The sequence below is a fragment of the Seriola lalandi genome, unplaced genomic scaffold (assembly GCF_002814215.2).
Source record: "Seriola lalandi dorsalis isolate HSWRI2012SDOR001 ecotype SW California unplaced genomic scaffold, Sedor1 jcf7180002054313, whole genome shotgun sequence".
Classification (NCBI taxonomy): domain Eukaryota; kingdom Metazoa; phylum Chordata; class Actinopteri; order Carangiformes; family Carangidae; genus Seriola; species Seriola lalandi.
The window spans coordinates 733,524-750,241 of NW_019524866.1; the positions used below are offsets into that span (position 1 = coordinate 733,524).

Sequence of the window (16,718 nt, forward strand, 5' to 3'; positions counted from 1 at the left end):
CTGCTGTTATTTTGAGAACATTAACAGCGCAATCTCCCTCATGCTGATCAGCTCCCCTTCCCGCTGTGAATCGATGCCTTGTGCTCCGGCTCCCTGCACTAAAACTAATCTAGTTGACTTTCATAACTAGTATAATCTGATTATAAATCTCCTGGTATGGGCGCCACGCAGAACAGTGTGGCAGAGGTCACACACCGCTTGCTGAGAAATGCCACAGGACTGTGTCCTGACTGAAAGGGTTCTCCATTAAGCAGGAGATTACACACTCTGCTGCATCACTGGAAAAGAGAACAGTCTGCTTAAACTGTTCACAATTATTACATCTACTTTCTTTGCCTGGACTCCTGATGTGTCTATAAAGATTGTAATTCTTCATTCAATTTGGAAACAATTAGTGGGTGTTTGAATAATCCTTTAAAATGTTTTCTTTTTTTTCTTTTTTTTTAAATAAATATCATGATGTTAGTGTTAGTTTACAATATCAGAGATATTCATAAAAAACACAGACAAATGAAATCCAAAGAGCTCCTCATAGTAAAAGGGAAAAAAACTTATTTCAAAGGCTTGATGAATAAAGAAAATGTCTTTGTGTTGCTTGTGACCCAAACAAATTTAGTGCTTTGTAGTTTGTTTTTTTAACTGGTTTGTTGAACAAACCAATTGAAAAAACAAGCTTTTTTATTGTTTCTCTGTGCAGTCCATTGCTTTTAGTCTTTCTGTGGATGTTGCGCCATTCTCAAGAGTTGACTTTTGCCAATAAACACCAAAATATACTGTTCTCCGCTTTGATTTTTGTATATTCAGTGGTGAGTTTTAGTGTTAAGATTTCCTAATAGTAGCGCTATCTCATGTTGAATTTAGGCACATCATATCCTTTTCCAGTACCTCAAATTGTCTAATGTTTATGTTTAAACTAAGTCTGACATGTGGTGTGTTTCTCTTACAGCCACCACAGAGGAAAGTCCTCCCTGGTTTGTTTGGGTTAGACAGCAGAGGAATGAGGGGAGGGAGGACATACAGATGGGGGGCTGGGGGGTGGTGTAGGAAGTGAGGGGATGATGACAGGGGGAAGGGGGGTGTGAGTGATCTTGGACAATGCACTCTGAATTTTAAAGAGGGAGTAGAAAAGGCGAGGGAGAAGGGGAGTGGAGGTTCGGAGGAGAGAAAGGAGAAAGGGTGGGTAAAGGAAAGAGAGGAGAAAGGTGGCAGAAGGAGAGGAAGGGAGGTTTGGGTAGGGGTGATGGGGGAAATGGGAAGATAATTAGATGGAGGAGAGGAGCAGAAGGGGAATGTCGGGAAGAAGGAACAGAATGAAAGTGAGGAGAAGGAGAAAAAGATTTGGAGGATAGAGATGGGGAGAAGGGAGAGGGGAAAAGGAGGTGGAGGTGGTGGAGGGCAGGGACCTTGGGGTTACATTCCTGAAGTGCAACCAGCCTGGTGCTGCTCTGCTGCCCAGTGTAAACACAGGGCATAGAGGTGGACTGACAGCCTGTCACAGTGACTCAGGAGACATGGAGAAAGCAAGTGAGAAAAAGACATGGAGGTGTGTGTTTTGAAAGATTAAAATGTGTGAAGAGAATGGGAGAAAAAAAAAGAACAAGAGGTGGAGACAGAAAGAAGGTTTGCTGTGATGTGTATCTACAATGTTAACGATATCCTCTGTTAGACAGGACATACTAGATTCATATGAGCAAACGGCCTTACATCTTCTCCTCCCTCCTTTGATTTCACCTCACTTCTACAAACCTCTCCACTCTCTATTTCCCTTCTCTTTACCTTCACTAAACCAGGGCTACTCAGCCTTCTCCTGGCAGGTGACCACATATTGAGGTCAGAGAGACAATATGTATCCCTGTTTAAGAGGATTGTGTTCACTTTGCTCTGATTTATACATCATGTGCTGAATGCATAAGCATTGTTTCATTCCCCAGGCAGGCGGAAATGAAGTTGCTTTTGCGGGCTAGCTCATGACAAATGTGATCAGGCTCATGGATGTAGTACTTCAAAATAATATTCAGATGTTAAAGGATACAGTGCACAACACCAGCTACTCTGCCAGCGGGATATTCCTCCACTCTCTGTGGTGCTAGTACTACATCTAGTGGCAATTAGACTGGATTGCAAAAACATCTCACTCCAGCCTCCCAGTGTAACTTGTACAATCTATTGCAGCAGGTCAAGTTCAAGGGATATTCTGACCGTGTAGTAAAGTGAGGGAAAATAAATGAGTAAGATTCTTCCCACAACGTAATAATAATTAAATTACACTGCTTTAATTGATTATACATTACAATATGAAAGAAAAAAAGGAGATCCAGACACAGCTGTGAATTTATGGGAAATACCAAAAAAACAAAAACAGCCAGTTAAAACAGCAGAGTGTTTTGCACAGATTTAGGAAATGAAAGCAGGCCTTTGAGACTTTTGCAATTCCAAGGAAGGAGGAATAACTGAAGTCTTCTAACCCAATAGTGTAAACAGGGCAAAGAATGTATATTTAGATTTTTAGGAAGAAAAACATAAAATGAAATAAATATTTACCAAAATATATGTACATACAAAAAGTTTCTCTCACACGAGAACAGTCACCTGAGAAAAAGAGCAGGGAGCTGTGAAGAAGTAAAAATTAGGGTAACGGTAATTTCGTTATAAAAGAAAAACCTCTTTCCCTTTTTTCTTTAATTCATTATTGCACCTTACACAGGAATACTGGAATCTCAAAGTGCAGAGAACAAATTCATGTGCAAACGCTCTTCTGACATCTATCTTCCCTGCATTCATATATTTATCTCCCCAGGTTCTGCTACAGATCATTTCTGATGGACAAACGAATTGAAGAGTAAAACCCTGGACACAAATATTACATTAAATTAAAAAAAATGGATTTCTACAAAGCCAAAAATAAAAAAACAAGAGAATATTAAAAAAAAAAAATGGGGGGGGGGTTTAAAGTGCAATATACAACATTATATGTATCAAAAAATGATTAAAACTCATTCCAAAACTGACACATGTAACAGTTCACACTTGTACCCAGACATGTCAGTGTAACAATCAAATACACATTTCATCAAGCTTTGAACAAACTGTTTGTCTGTGTTTGATTTTCCCACTCACGGTGCTGGGAAATGTTTCCCTATAGATGCTGTTTTTTTTCCCAGTACACGACATCAATCTTACCACAAACCATTAGAAAAGTCCTTTTTTTGGGAAGTATAAGTTACTCTTAGTTGAATGACGCACTGTGTTTCACCAGTAAAGGGATACTAGTGATGAATACTTCCTCAAACATTAAAGGTCACAAGTGTCACTGAAACATTGACACCGTGCTCCTTGGACGCTTTTGGGTACTGGCTATTCCTGTCTTGTATGAAGCCAGTCAGTCAAAATGTTAACGCACACTTGAGTGACATACAGTTTTAGTTCTAGACTAGAACAGGTAATATTATTGGTCCGAATAAAAATCGGATGTACTTCTTCACGAGGTCAGCACTCAGGATGCCTCTCCCCCTCCTCTTTTATGCTGAGGGCTATTTCCTCCCTGGAGAAAATAAAATACACAAAGGAAGGGGGAAAGGGAGAGATAAGGTCAGTGGTGACAAGATGGTAGTGATGAAAAGAATTTGAGACATGTATATGATATGTATTACAAGTTACAGAGAATATTTTGAGGTACTGTATCTGGGACATGATTTCTTCATAGCAGTTGTTCCTCATCATACTCTTTATCCTTTTACATTACATTTATCTATGCGAAGTATTATGACTTTTTAAATGGGGGCAATTGTGTCTGGTAAACATCCACTTACTCTTTTACACTCTGCCCATGTTTCACATCTACTGCTAGTGCTCCTGGAAACCAAAACACAGTAGAAGCTATTGTGAGTTTTTGCACATTATTGCACTGATATCTTTTCGCTCTTACAAACATAAATGTGTGCAGAACAGCAACTTTATGACCAATGTAATCTCTATCCTTACCTGTCGGTCTTTTCTTGTATTTACGCCACAGTAGCAATGCCACAATAGAAATGACAAAAGCCACAACTGCACAGATGGCTGTTATTATCACAGGATTGTATATGCCGTGTACAACCTTAGGTTTACCTACGGATAAAAACAAATGTATTATAGAGTCAAAAAAAGTTGTGTTTAAAGCATGAGGCTTGCAACATTTCATACTTTTCTTATTATCAACAAATCAGACCAAGAACTGTTACCACTTGTCTGTGACTCTCAGCCCTAAACCTATTTATTCCTACTTAAGACATAAATCTTTATCAATAGGTCACAGAAATATAGTTTAATTTTTTTTTTTTTTAAAAAAAGGTTAAATAATATCCCCAGATAGATGTGATTAAGTGATTAGTGATTAAAAAATATTGCTTGAACAGTTGACAAGTTGTGCATTTGTTGAGGACCTTCTTAAGCTGCCACTTAATATGCACTTCAAGCACTACTAAGTATTTACAGCATCAGAATAGATTTACAGTATTTAATAGCTGCAGTAACAAGATGATTAAAAAAAATAGCATTTATGCTCAAAGCACAACTGTGAAATCTGAGAACGTCAAACAGTCAAACATTAGGATCTAAAAGGATGCAAAATTTCCATCATAGAGTCCTTGAAAAGTAGCCGTCAAAGGGAATCTATGCCAAGGGGTTTCCATTGCCTTTTACACTTCTCAAAACTTAGCCAGTGGTAGAAATTGTGCAGATTTTGGTAAAGAAAGCAAAAGGACTTGTCCTGTCAGTACTCACAGACTGAGAACATGTCCGAGGTGACGTCACCGACAGAGCAGCTGAGGTATGTCAGTTCTCCTTTGGAGCAATTAAAATATGCAGTGCTGAAGCTATTGTACATCATGGTGCTTGGATTGGGCACTTCACTGTTGTTCACAACTTTCCACAGCTGGCCGCTGGTATTCTCAGACACAGGTATGTTCCACATCACCTCAGTGCCTGGGTACCCACCATAGGACACACATGTCACAAGGCAACTGGAGCCATCTTCACAGGACTTTGTGACTGTGGGTTTACTGTAGTTGGCTAGAAGAAACAGAAGAAAGTGATCACTGTCAGCCCTCTGTTTCCATTGAGAAAGGCTGAATCTAGGAAGAATATGATCATCAATATCACTAGTATTGGGAGAGTGATGGAAGGGTGCATAAAAGCAAGATATTATTTTTTTACACTTAAGGAATTCAAAGTCAAATCACTATGACTATGAATAAATGTTGTCTTTGTGAGATGGGTATGAAAACTATCCTTGTATCTCAAACTGAAGAAAGCAATCTGTAATTAAAACACACTTGCTAAAGGCACACTGATCACAGAAGGCACATACTTCAGTGATCAGCTCACTTCAGATACAAGTCACTGACTTTGTCCTATTACAATAGTTAAAAATACAGCAGTACCACATCTGTGATTGCACAGCTATTTCATATGTGGCATCACACACAAGTATTTGGCAAATGTTGTACTTTCAACACCTTATTTCTATGTTTTGAAAAAGAAAAAAAAAGAAAAAGATTTTTATTTTATTTTCGACATTAATTTTCACAAATACTGAAGAAAGAAACTGGCCACCTTTCTGCCTATGGGGCCGCTAGGAGAGTGCCTAACTAAAAATGTTGTATAGCCTACACAGTATTATTCCATCATTGTGTTAGAAAATGAAAGTTAACTAACAACCCAAAATGTAGCTAATCAAACTACATTTTTAAATATTAAATTTAACGCACTCATACCTGTGACACTGAGGCTGATTGACTTTGTACTCAAAGACCCGTCTTTGTACTGGATAATGCACTCATAGACTCTGCTATGTGAGATGTTCAGTCTGTACATGTCCACAGTTTTCTCATTGTGATCCACTCTTGTGTTCTCCCATATCGGTCCATATGTCCTTAGATCTTTTGAATCATAGTAGCCGTTCACGAATGTGTCGTTGGTTTGAAAGTAGAAAAATTGAACATCCTCTTTCTTTTCATCGGGACAATGAAAGGTCACATTTCCACCGACCTCCCCTCTGATGTGAATTGGAGTAGCACTTTCTGGAAAAGAAAAGTAAACAGGATTAAGGGGTTAGAGCATACTGGGAAACAGTTCATTAAATAGAATGAATTTTTATTTATTAGGGGAGAAATGAATACAAGGCCTGGTGCAGAAACAGAAATAGGCTATGAAGTTGTAGGCTATTAAAAATCACAAATGTATTAACTTTAATTGCAGGCAAATTGCATTTCTCAAGATGGCTATTTTGAGCTATGATTATTATCAGCTTTGTCAAGCCAAAACTTTGACTTGTTATATTGCATGTTAGATTGTAAAGCTATCTATCTTCTATTTTGAAATCTAGGTTAGGAACCCTTGTACGTGTATTAATGCCAGGACAATCATGTGGATCATAAAAGATGCAGGTCATGGGCTTCAGTTAATGTTCGCATCAAACAAGAAAAATGTGATCTCAGTGACTTTGACCGTGGCATGATTGTTTGTGGTTTGAGTGATTTTTACATGCAACAGTCTCTTTTAGAGAGTTTTTTCTTTCTCAGAATGGTGAGAAAAACATAAAACATCCAGATGACTGGTAGTTTCGCCTTGTTGATGAGACAGGTCAAAGGATAATGGGGAGTTTGGTTTGAGCTAACAGAACGGAAAACTGAGGCTGACACATTTGGGCCCTACCAGTCAATCATTGTTTGAATGCCACAGCCTTTGTGAGCATTGTTGCTAACCATATGCTTCCCTTTATGGCTAAAATGTGTCTTCAAATCTTCAAATGACTAATTCCAGCATGATAATGCACCGTGTGCATCAACTTCATTTCAAATTGGTTTCATGAACATGACAATGAGTTCAGTGAACTTCAGTGACCTCCTCAGTCACCAGATCTGAATCTAATAGAATACCTTTGCAATGTGGTAGAATAGGTGATTGGCAGCATGAATGTGCATCTGACAAATCTGCAGAAATGATGTGATATAGTCATGTCAACATGGAGCAGAATCTCAAAGTGATGTTTCCAATATCTTGTGGAATCAATTCCACAAAGAAGTGAAGCTATTTTGCAAGCGAAGGGAGGCTCCACCCAGTATTGGTGTGGTGTTCCTAATAAAATGTTCAGTTCACTTAGCCATTTGTCGATTTAAAAGCTTTTACTTTAGGTTGTGGGCGGGCGTGAAGGTCAAGGGTTTTTCTTTTGCCCTTTTGAGAGCTTCACTTTATGACGCAGTAGACTAATATCAGTTCCCCTTTGTCCTTTCCTCCTGTGTAAAAGATTTGACTAGTAGTGGGTTTCTTGTTTTGCATGATGAAGGTCAAAATTTCAAAAATTATATTGCAATGACATAGAGGTTTGAACTGACCATCAACATCTAAGAAAAATGTCTATGTCTTAAGCTTGACAGCTTTTCATCTCTCCTCACCAGCATGTCACTGACTTCTGCGGTTTGAAGTGTGGTTTTGATCAGCAGGTAGCTCATTTTATCACAATTGTTTTATCATAGCTATTTTGCTGATAACAGAAATGTGGTCGATGAGGCCGGTGGGACTTTGAAATGAGAAGATTGATTCCATTTTCATGTCTGTATGGTAAATATGAAGCGACAGCCAGTAGCCGGTTAACTTGGCTTAGCACAAGGACTGGAAACAGGGGGAAACAGCTAGCCTTACTTCAGTTTTCAGTCATTATGCTAAACTAAGGTAACCAGCAGCCGTGCTGGTTTGACTCAATATATTTGGCATTGATGTGTGACCAAGCATAACGCTATGATATCACATCTTATTTGTGTGATCTATTTATATGAACAACTAGTTTCACTGCAAAACCCAAGATGAAGACATGTTGTTGATGCATTGACAGAAGTGCTTACCTGTGACATAAATGGCACATAACCAAACCAGAGCCACCAGGGAAAGCCTTGGGTTTCTTGAAAGACAGAGGAAAATCACTTGTTTACATGGTTATTCGGGTGATGCAGGGACATTACAATCACAGAAACTGCATGCTCACAGCACAAACAATAGGCTACTTTTAACTTTTAACTTCTAGACTTTTAACAATAGTCTAGAGATAGTTGAGAGTTCAATTCACTGCCTTTGGAGCCGCATGTGCTCATATTGACTTCATCATCATCATCAAATTTGAGCAGACTCACTCTTCTACAGTATATCAACAACAATCATTCTTTCTAAAGCTGAGCGTGCCACCCCTCCTCCTCCCCCTCCACAAAAACACAAGCGCACATCCTTGGGTGTGCACTTATGTTTTTGTATGTTTCTCTCTGGATCCTCAAGGTGCTTTGAATCAAAAATTCCTCCAAGTATAGTCCCATAGAACAAATTTAACTCAGTTTAGGTTTGAAAAAAGTTCTCAGTATCCTTGTCCTTTTAGATAATATAGATGCATGTTATTGTCATACATTTTAAGCGCTGGCGCTCCAGTTGATAACCCTTAAGACCAATAGCTCCACTGACTGATTCAGAGTCACTAACTGATACACTCATATGTTTCAGTTAGTTCTCAGGTGATTTTTAGTCTTTTCCTGGCAATGTTTTGTGGTTGACTACCAGTAAGAATGCTGTCACTATGGAGAGGGGGTATCAGAATCTTAAAAGTGACACTTTCATGGATAATAGTAATCTTTATTTCCATGACTACATCTCTGGCTGTTCCTGTATCTTAAGCTCCCTACACAAATAATAATATCTTTCAAAAGTCCTGATGAGGGTTGGACCTTGAGGTCATGATGTTTAGACTACTGTCAGTGTCTTTCTTTAAGGCTGAAAACATGGTTCATGCAGGATGCATGAACAACACTTAACATGCGAATCATATCACCACATGGTCTATTGCTTAAATTTCAAAATGATCATGAGATGATGGAAAGCTGGAGGGGTACTTACAGAAAATACTGTCGGTTGCTTTTGAAAGCCTGTTGAAAAAACAAAAGTTAATCACTGTGATTGATTATCTTTTCATTTAATTTGGTATCTATCTCAACAACTGCAGGCAGGAGTTCACTGGAGTGGCAAGTTCAAAGAGCACTCAAGCAAGATGTGTATAAGAGACAGGCCTACTGTGTACATTATTAAATGATAGTGTTTGTGTAATCAATGTCAATAGTACACAAGTATACAGTAAACACCGTCTCTTATCTAACTGGTTCTTCACAGTCAGTCTCGAGTGGGAAAATGAGTTCATCCCGAAATAACACACCCAAAAAGTGTTTTCAACAGACAAACTGAAGGAAAGCCCCAGTGAGCAGTATCAGAGAAAGCCTGTTTCTGTATGCAGAGTGGTGTATTCCTGTACCTGCCAGGGGAATCTGCTGCCTCACTTCAAACAGTACCTTCAAGTTTTCTATTGTTTTGTAGCAAATGCCGAAACTATCAGCCAATGTATAGTTTCAGTTAGTACATACTGAATGTGCTGTGTGTGTATGAACCTGTAAAAACTCAGTTTTCCTCACAGAGAACTGTTGATTTTATTTTCGGTTTTCAAAAGCTAGCTTTAAATGTGTGTCTATAATTATTCATGAGGAAATGATTTTGGTGCTGCCACTTCTCTGCTAAGGATCTGCTGAGAGTGATCTCACCTCTCAGGAAATTCCCAGGAAGAAAATAGTGCATGAATTGTTGTCAGTTATAGGTTATGGTGTAGCACGATAAATAAAACGAAAGGGAAAAATGTCAGCCAATCAAAGTGTATCACACACTTGTCCTCTTAGACACTTGGTCTCACTTTACTCACATTACATGCACATGCACTCTAGAAATTACATAAGCAACTGTCACTCTTTTGAGAAAAGTTTTCTGTATGCTGAAAACACAAATTCATAGAATGTTGAGTCTGCAACAAAGAAATAACCTGAATACAAAAATGGACTTCCAGGGGAAACACCACCACACACACATCATGCTTCATAATGAGGCCTTGCAGCATGTGTCGAAAACAGAAACCACATCAGAGGGAATTCCCAAGGACCATATATTTACCCAAAGTACTGCACATGGTGGCTTTAGTTTCAGCCAAAGTGACACCAGAAGGATTGTGACAGAGATAATAATAACTATGGAATTCTTGCTTCTGTATGAGGCTAATAGAAACAACAGGCATCATATATATTAATATGATACAATACAATACAATATTTGAAGCTAAAGTTTGTGGTTTCCTTGTATTGAGAGGTATTCCTATTTTTCATCAAAATTCATGTTTAGGGAGTGAGAGGTGAATTTGGGATAAAGACCTCCTTGGTATAGTTGAACTATTGTTATATAAAAGGTTTTATATATCGTGGTGTCCAAAAGTCTGAGACCACCTTCCCATTCACTTGAATGCGAGAATCTTATCAACCACTTTGTAATACAGGCTACATTCACCCTCACACACATCCATACATTCCATACAAACACATGCAATCCCCCTTACTGATGGTAGCGCCATTAGGGGCAATTTGGGCTTCAGTATGTTGCCCAAAGACTCTTTTGACATGCAAATGGGAGGATCAAACTATCGACCTTCCCACCCACTCAAACTCCTGAAACACAGTCGCATGTAGGGACACCTACATACTTTAATAATTTTTATTTAATATATAAATATACTGTAAAAGGCATAAAAGCAAGTAAACTTAAAGAACTGAAAAACAGAGAACATTGTGGCTGTAATGACTGGCTGAGTGGCATGATTCAATCTGTGTATTTAACTGTGTGCTCCCTACAATGTGTTTATTAATCATTAGCTATACAGTCATAGTAGTGACTATAAATTAAAACACTACTGGCATGGGGATTCCCACATGACATTTTATGATTTACTGAGCAGAACCTATTCTGTCGTATTCACTGCATTCATGTTTCAAGGCAACAAGTGCAGACCTATGGTTAGGCTTTCGCTGTCAAGTGAGCTACAAAAGCAAAAATCAGTCCCATACACTTATTTGAACTCATCTCACATGAGTTTCTCATCTTTTTAATGTGTGAGATGTGTGATACTTCATGTGAGTAAAAAATAGAAATGACTGCAAAGAATTTTGTAGGGGGCGAAAGAGACTGAACTGAAATAAGAGACCTGTGGTCGTACTGTATTTACACAACTAGCTGTAAACACTCACGATGCTCTCACTGACATCTTTCACTCTGTAACGTTTTCTAAAACTTTCCTCTATCCAAGAGCAAATAGTCGCACATATTATTCCTATGATAAGATAGTTAATCTATCAGTGGACAAAAAGATTTCCTGATATGCATACAGGTTTTAGTTTCCTTGCAGCTAAGACTTACTTAATTTTTGTGAGTTTGCTGAATGCTATAATCCAACAACCAAAAAGGTTTTGATTTTGAGAGGTTATGATCCTGCAAACATACTGTATATACACACACACACACATGGCATTAACTGGCTGCTCCTTGATGACATTGCAAGTATTTCCTTCATACAGAAAATGATGTTAATGGAGAGAATTAGTTGATGACATCAGCGAGGCATTATTATCTAAATAATGTCCTTAATCACAGCAATACAATGAACTTTTTAAAAACCAGACGATAGAAAGGGAAGAGGTGAAACAAGTTCTTACCATGATGGTTGCCTGTTCTGTGTGTGTGTGAAAGAATGAGAGCAAGGGACTTCCTCTAGTAGGGTGATGGGTGGGGCTGAGTTGAGATGAGTCATTTGGCTGTTATGTGTTTTTTTTTTTTAAATCACATATGAAAAACAAGTAACTGTCAAACTAACAGTGTCCTGTTTGGAGTAAATTGCACAAAACTTGATCTGCCTTTGATGCCATATGATACAAATGTAGCACTGTATTTAACTGCTCTTTATTTGGATGAGATTTGACTAACGTATTTCATTTACTGTCGAGTAACTTAAAGAAGGCTTCCACAGAATCACATGGTTGCGAGGGTTGTGTGTGTGTGTTTGCGTGTCGAAACGCATGTATTCACTATGGGTGACGTCAAAACACACTTCCCTGTTCACTTGCTAGCTCGTGCTCACCTATTCTTTGGAAGCGATCACAAGCATTTATCTACAGAATACAGTAGTGTTTCACCCCCAACAATCTGCTGCTGATTGTTTGTTGAAAAGATTTTTGAATACGTCACATTAAATATAATTGCTTAACTCACAATGAATGTTCAGTGTTGTGGAAAGAGGAAACTAAAGTTCAGAGGTAATTATAGTAATGTACAGCTGAGAGAAATGGTTATAAAAATTTATAATCTTGAAGATTATGTTTGCTCATTATAAAAGATGAAGATGAATTCACAGCAACTGAATTAAAAAAGGGTCATATGGGGGAGGAAGGGGAAGTGGAACCAGTGACTTTCCTGGCTTTCTGAGACTGCTCATGTAATCTTCTTGCATTAATAAAGTGAAACAAGCGATAGTCATGTTATCTTGTCTATAAAGTGTTTACTTTATAGAGCATCTTTTCACTTCTATTTCCAACCACTTTGTTGTCCCTCTTAATTATCCTTAATTACCTTTTCAAAAATAATTTGTGAGGTTCCCAGCTAACTGAACTGACCTGGATGTAAAAACTGGACAGAATCTCTAATGTATTGCCTTTAATTTAGATATGTAATTTAATATTTACTTCGACCTTTGATGAATTCAATTTTACAAAATAAAGCGTGTCTGACTCACAATGCATGTTAAGGCTCACCCAATGTGAGCAAAGTGAGATTCTCATCACACATTTTCATAAGTTCTGCTTTCCAGTTGTCATTGACCACACAACACTTTCCACTACAGTCAAGGAAAAGTGATTCGAACACAAAACCATATGTTTTGTGATTATACACCCATGTCTGTAGTCCGAAAGAGGTCTATCTCAGTTCGGGAAAGCAGGGGAAGCCCTTGGATGGATGAACAATCTTTCACAGGAGCAATCAGCTCCTGATGCTCACCCATGAACAACTCTCAAATAACACCTGACAGATAGAAGACAAACAGAATTCCAGCACTCACAAGTAATCTTCGTAACAAAAAGATGTTTTTAGATAGTTACGACCGTGCACACTATACATTGTTCAGTACATGTTGCCACTGTTTACTATATCTGGTTGATACCTTTTGATTACGGCAAAAAAATTGGAATTCCAGGCTTTAGTCTCAACAACAAAATTCTGGGAAAATTCTGGGATTTTCCTTGTGTTTCCCCAATAAATTTAAACAGTAAACCTCCTCACTTGACCTTGACTCATCCCTAGTAATTCCATTTTGCCTGATACAACACTTTCTATCATGCTACTGTATATCTGCTGTGTTTTTGAATCATGAGACGTCTAATTTTTCCAGGAATTAGGTTCATGTGCAATGAAAGTTGAACAGTCTAGAATGAAGGTAGATATTATATACATAGAGATGACAGGGACTGTTTTCACTCAGTTACCTATAATAACAAAGTGAAAACATGTTTCTAGATTTGTTTGCTAAGTTATTAACAAAAAAAAAAACTGAAATCTCTCATTTACAAAAGTATTTAGGGATGATGCACTCCACATTGTGGTCAGGTCCACCCTGATTCCTGTAGTTATCATTGAGATGTGTCTAGAACTTGACAGGAGACAACCTGTGGAAAACTGAATTGATTGGGCATAGTTTAGAAAGGCACATGCCTTTGCATGTAAGGTCCCACAATTCACACTGCATGTCAGGACTAAAACCAAACCAACAACCTCTAGACCTCTCTGATAAAATTGTGGTGAGGCATACATCAAGACAAGGGTATAGAACCATTTGTAATGCTTTGAGCGCTCCCAGAAGCACAGTGGCCTAAATAATTGTGAAATGGAAGAAGTTTGGAACCACCAGGACTCTTCTTGCAGTTGGTTGTCGGGCTAAATTGAGTAACTCGGCAAGAAAGGCCTGGTTCAGGGAGGTGACCGTGACCTGTAGAGATGTGAGAACCTGGCGTAAGGACAGCCATCTCAGCAGCACTCCATCAATCAGGCCTTTATGGTAGAGTGACTAGAAGCCACTTCTAGTAGAAGTCAGTTTGTTGTAAAAGGCACATGATAGCCTGGTTAGTGTTTTTTGAATGGCATTCAAACCACTTTGAGAGCATGAGGGAAAAAAGATTCTCTGGTCTGACAGGACAAAAATGTATCCCTTTGGGCAGAACTCTGAACACTATGTCTGGCAAACACCAGACCTATGTAGCTGGTGGCAGCATCATGCTATGGGGGAACTTCTCAGTGGCAGGGACAGAGACACTAGCCAGAATTCAGGGAACGATGAATGCAGCCAAATACAGAGAGGTTCCTGAAGAAAACCTGCTCTCGGCTGCATAGGACCTGACACTGGGGCAGTCATTCACCTTTCAGCATAACAATGACTAGAAGTGGATCTGTGGAGAGACCTGAAGATGACATACACTTCCCATCCAATCTGACAGTGCTTGACATTATGGATTGTTGAGTGTAGATTGATTGAATTTCTTCCATGTACAATGAAATCTACAAGACAATAAAGTGTTCAAAAAGTGAAGAGGTTTTAATACTTTTTGAAGAGGAAGTGTTATCAGTGTTATTGATACTGCTAGTCAACAGTAAAGGTAAAGGCCGTCATACCAATCCTACATTTCCCATGTGCAAGTGGGTGTGGAAACACTGTGTGACAACAGAGTTTCCCTTCTACCTATATTAGGGCTGTGACAGAAATGAAACCCTAGTTATGTAAAAGGAGATTCCCTGCTCCAAAGTGGTTTTGGTGTATGTGACTTTGAATTTGAATAATGAATAAACGCTGTGCATGCTTTAGGGCCATGAACTATGCATTTTCAAAATGATTGCAGGATGAATGTTTTATAAGCCTTGATTAGTCTTAGCAAAAATCTGACCCATGATTGAGAATTGTCACAAAAGAAGACCTAACTCCATACTCCATAGCTTAACGCAGGGATTAATGTAAAGCAGCTATAGGCATGCAACAAACAATTTCCCTGCAGCCATAATTAGAGTTTTTCTGGTTCTGATGCTCTTGGTCACCAGCTGGCTCACTAACTAGGCAAAACCCAAGGGCCTCTGACCACTGGGGGCACCAAAGGTTTTGCTAAAATATAGAAATATTCATTAACAAAACCAACTGTCAACTGACATAAGGTCCTATAGGTCATCCTTTATTACCTGACATTAAAGCCCTGTCTTGAAGAGTTACCCTAAGTATTTCTTAGATGGTGAATTTTCCTAAATTAAATTGTGTCAAAAATTAATTACCACACAACCAACCTGGGGCTGGGTAATCAATCCTAGAAATAATTTATACAATGCACACACAAGAAGGTGTACAGAGGGTTAATAGGGACCCTGCAGCTAATTTTTGTACAGGAGCCAACTTGTAGGTTAATGTAGCCATGTTCACAGAGGAGACATTAAATTCTGTGCTGAGAATGGACATACTGAAATGTCACAGTGATAAAAACACAGGTGTCATTAATAAAAATTAATGACAGTTGATTGACTGCTGGCTCACTGTTACACTGTCATGGCCTACTGCCACACCTGAATTGAAGAGACATTATTAATGTTATTAGTATAACCTGTGTTTTTCCTGCTGTGACAATGTCTGCAAAGACCTATTACATTTCTAGACAACATGGATATACGATTCATATTAATTCACATGAATTATAGTTATAATTATGAATATAATAGAACATGAATTATGTTTTTAAAAAATTGTTGACTTTCATTTTTGAATTTTAGTCTCGCTTTAGAAGCTGCAAAACTACAGGTGTTTTTTTGAAAACAGGAAACGGGTTTTTTTGGCTTTCACAGAGGCGCTGTCCTGGCCTGATTCGTGTGCGCAGTGGTGTGCGGCTACTCTAAGTAAATGGCGTAAGTAAATTGCGTAGGATTCTACTTCCGCGTCTTTACGCGGTACAAGAGATCGTAGTTGCTACCTGGTAACCACGCAAGCATAATCTTGGAGAATACTCACAGGCAGGAGCAACAGATTGCTACAGCTTCACCCCATGGATTAAGTTACCAGAAAATCCAAGAGTAGAACATTTGGTGGCAAAACGGTATGAAACCAAGCCTACCATTAAGTGGCTAGAATTCTGAATTCAAGGCAGCAATCTACAATGCTTAATTTTGATTCGCAGAGGAAGTGAGGTAGCGTTAGCTTGCTAGCTTGCTAGCTCATGATATTTGCCCTCTCCTACAGCCATTGCTTATGTTAGCTATAATACTGTACCGTAACTTTGCTAACGTGTTTAGTAATTTCCATGCAAATAGAAGAGGCTGCTTAAACAAATAAACTCGTTTGAACGATTGCTGGTTTGATAGCTAACGTTATTAGCGCTAGCACATATAAGATAGTAGCTAAGAGTTTAGCAACGATATCAACACTGATAGCACTGACGCATCACTTCAAAAATGCTAAATGTTACCTAAAAACCTGGACGGTTAAACGGGAAACTTGAACGGTGGTGTCGTTTGATATGATATAATAATATAAGAGGGTGTCTATTAACTTGTTTCTAGGTCCGCAGAATACCAAGTCATATTACGATTTAGGTTAAAGAACACGACTTCATGACTGAAGTTAGAGCCTGATATCACCCCAGTTTGTGCCCTGTAATGGGTTATCAGGGACTGGTCTTTATGCAGGAGTTACTAGCCAAATTCTGAGATGCTAATTTGAAAGTGGTCTCCATTTTTTTGACCCCACTGTATATAAATATATTTGTGTA

General features: G+C 38.6%; 2 protein-coding genes across 2 annotated transcripts in view; one reads left to right on the forward strand and one right to left on the reverse strand.

Annotated features, from left to right (window-relative positions):
- Positions 1-2,251: 2,251 nt before the first annotated feature.
- LOC111655289 (uncharacterized) lies at positions 2,252-11,632 on the reverse strand. Its single transcript, XM_023406628.2, has 8 exons — positions 11,592-11,632; positions 8,914-8,942; positions 7,881-7,936; positions 5,754-6,059; positions 4,762-5,049; positions 3,982-4,107; positions 3,810-3,852; positions 2,252-3,541 (listed from the first exon to the last, which is right to left on the reverse strand). The coding sequence occupies exons 1-8, from the start codon at positions 11,592-11,594 to the stop codon at positions 3,487-3,489; spliced, it is 906 nt and encodes a 301-aa protein (XP_023262396.1). The 5' UTR covers positions 11,595-11,632; the 3' UTR covers positions 2,252-3,486.
- A 4,283-nt stretch (positions 11,633-15,915) lies between these two features.
- dync2h1 (dynein cytoplasmic 2 heavy chain 1) overlaps positions 15,916-16,718 on the forward strand; it is a 112,015-nt gene continuing 111,212 nt past the window's right edge. The window contains exon 1 of the mRNA XM_023406635.2: positions 15,916-16,046. The gene's annotated coding sequence lies outside the window, so the exon portion shown is untranslated. The remainder of the gene's footprint in view (positions 16,047-16,718) is intronic.

What these genes read in the sequence shown, in the direction of transcription:
- LOC111655289 (XM_023406628.2), bottom strand. An exon ending in ATGTGCCATTTATGTCACAG is followed by an intron (nt 6,060 to 7,880) that starts GTAAGCACTTCT and finishes TTTCTTTTCCAG; the next exon opens with AAAGTGCTACTCCAATTCAC. An exon ending in ATACAAGAAAAGACCGACAG is followed by an intron (nt 3,853 to 3,981) that starts GTAAGGATAGAG and finishes TTTGGTTTCCAG; the next exon opens with GAGCACTAGCAGTAGATGTG.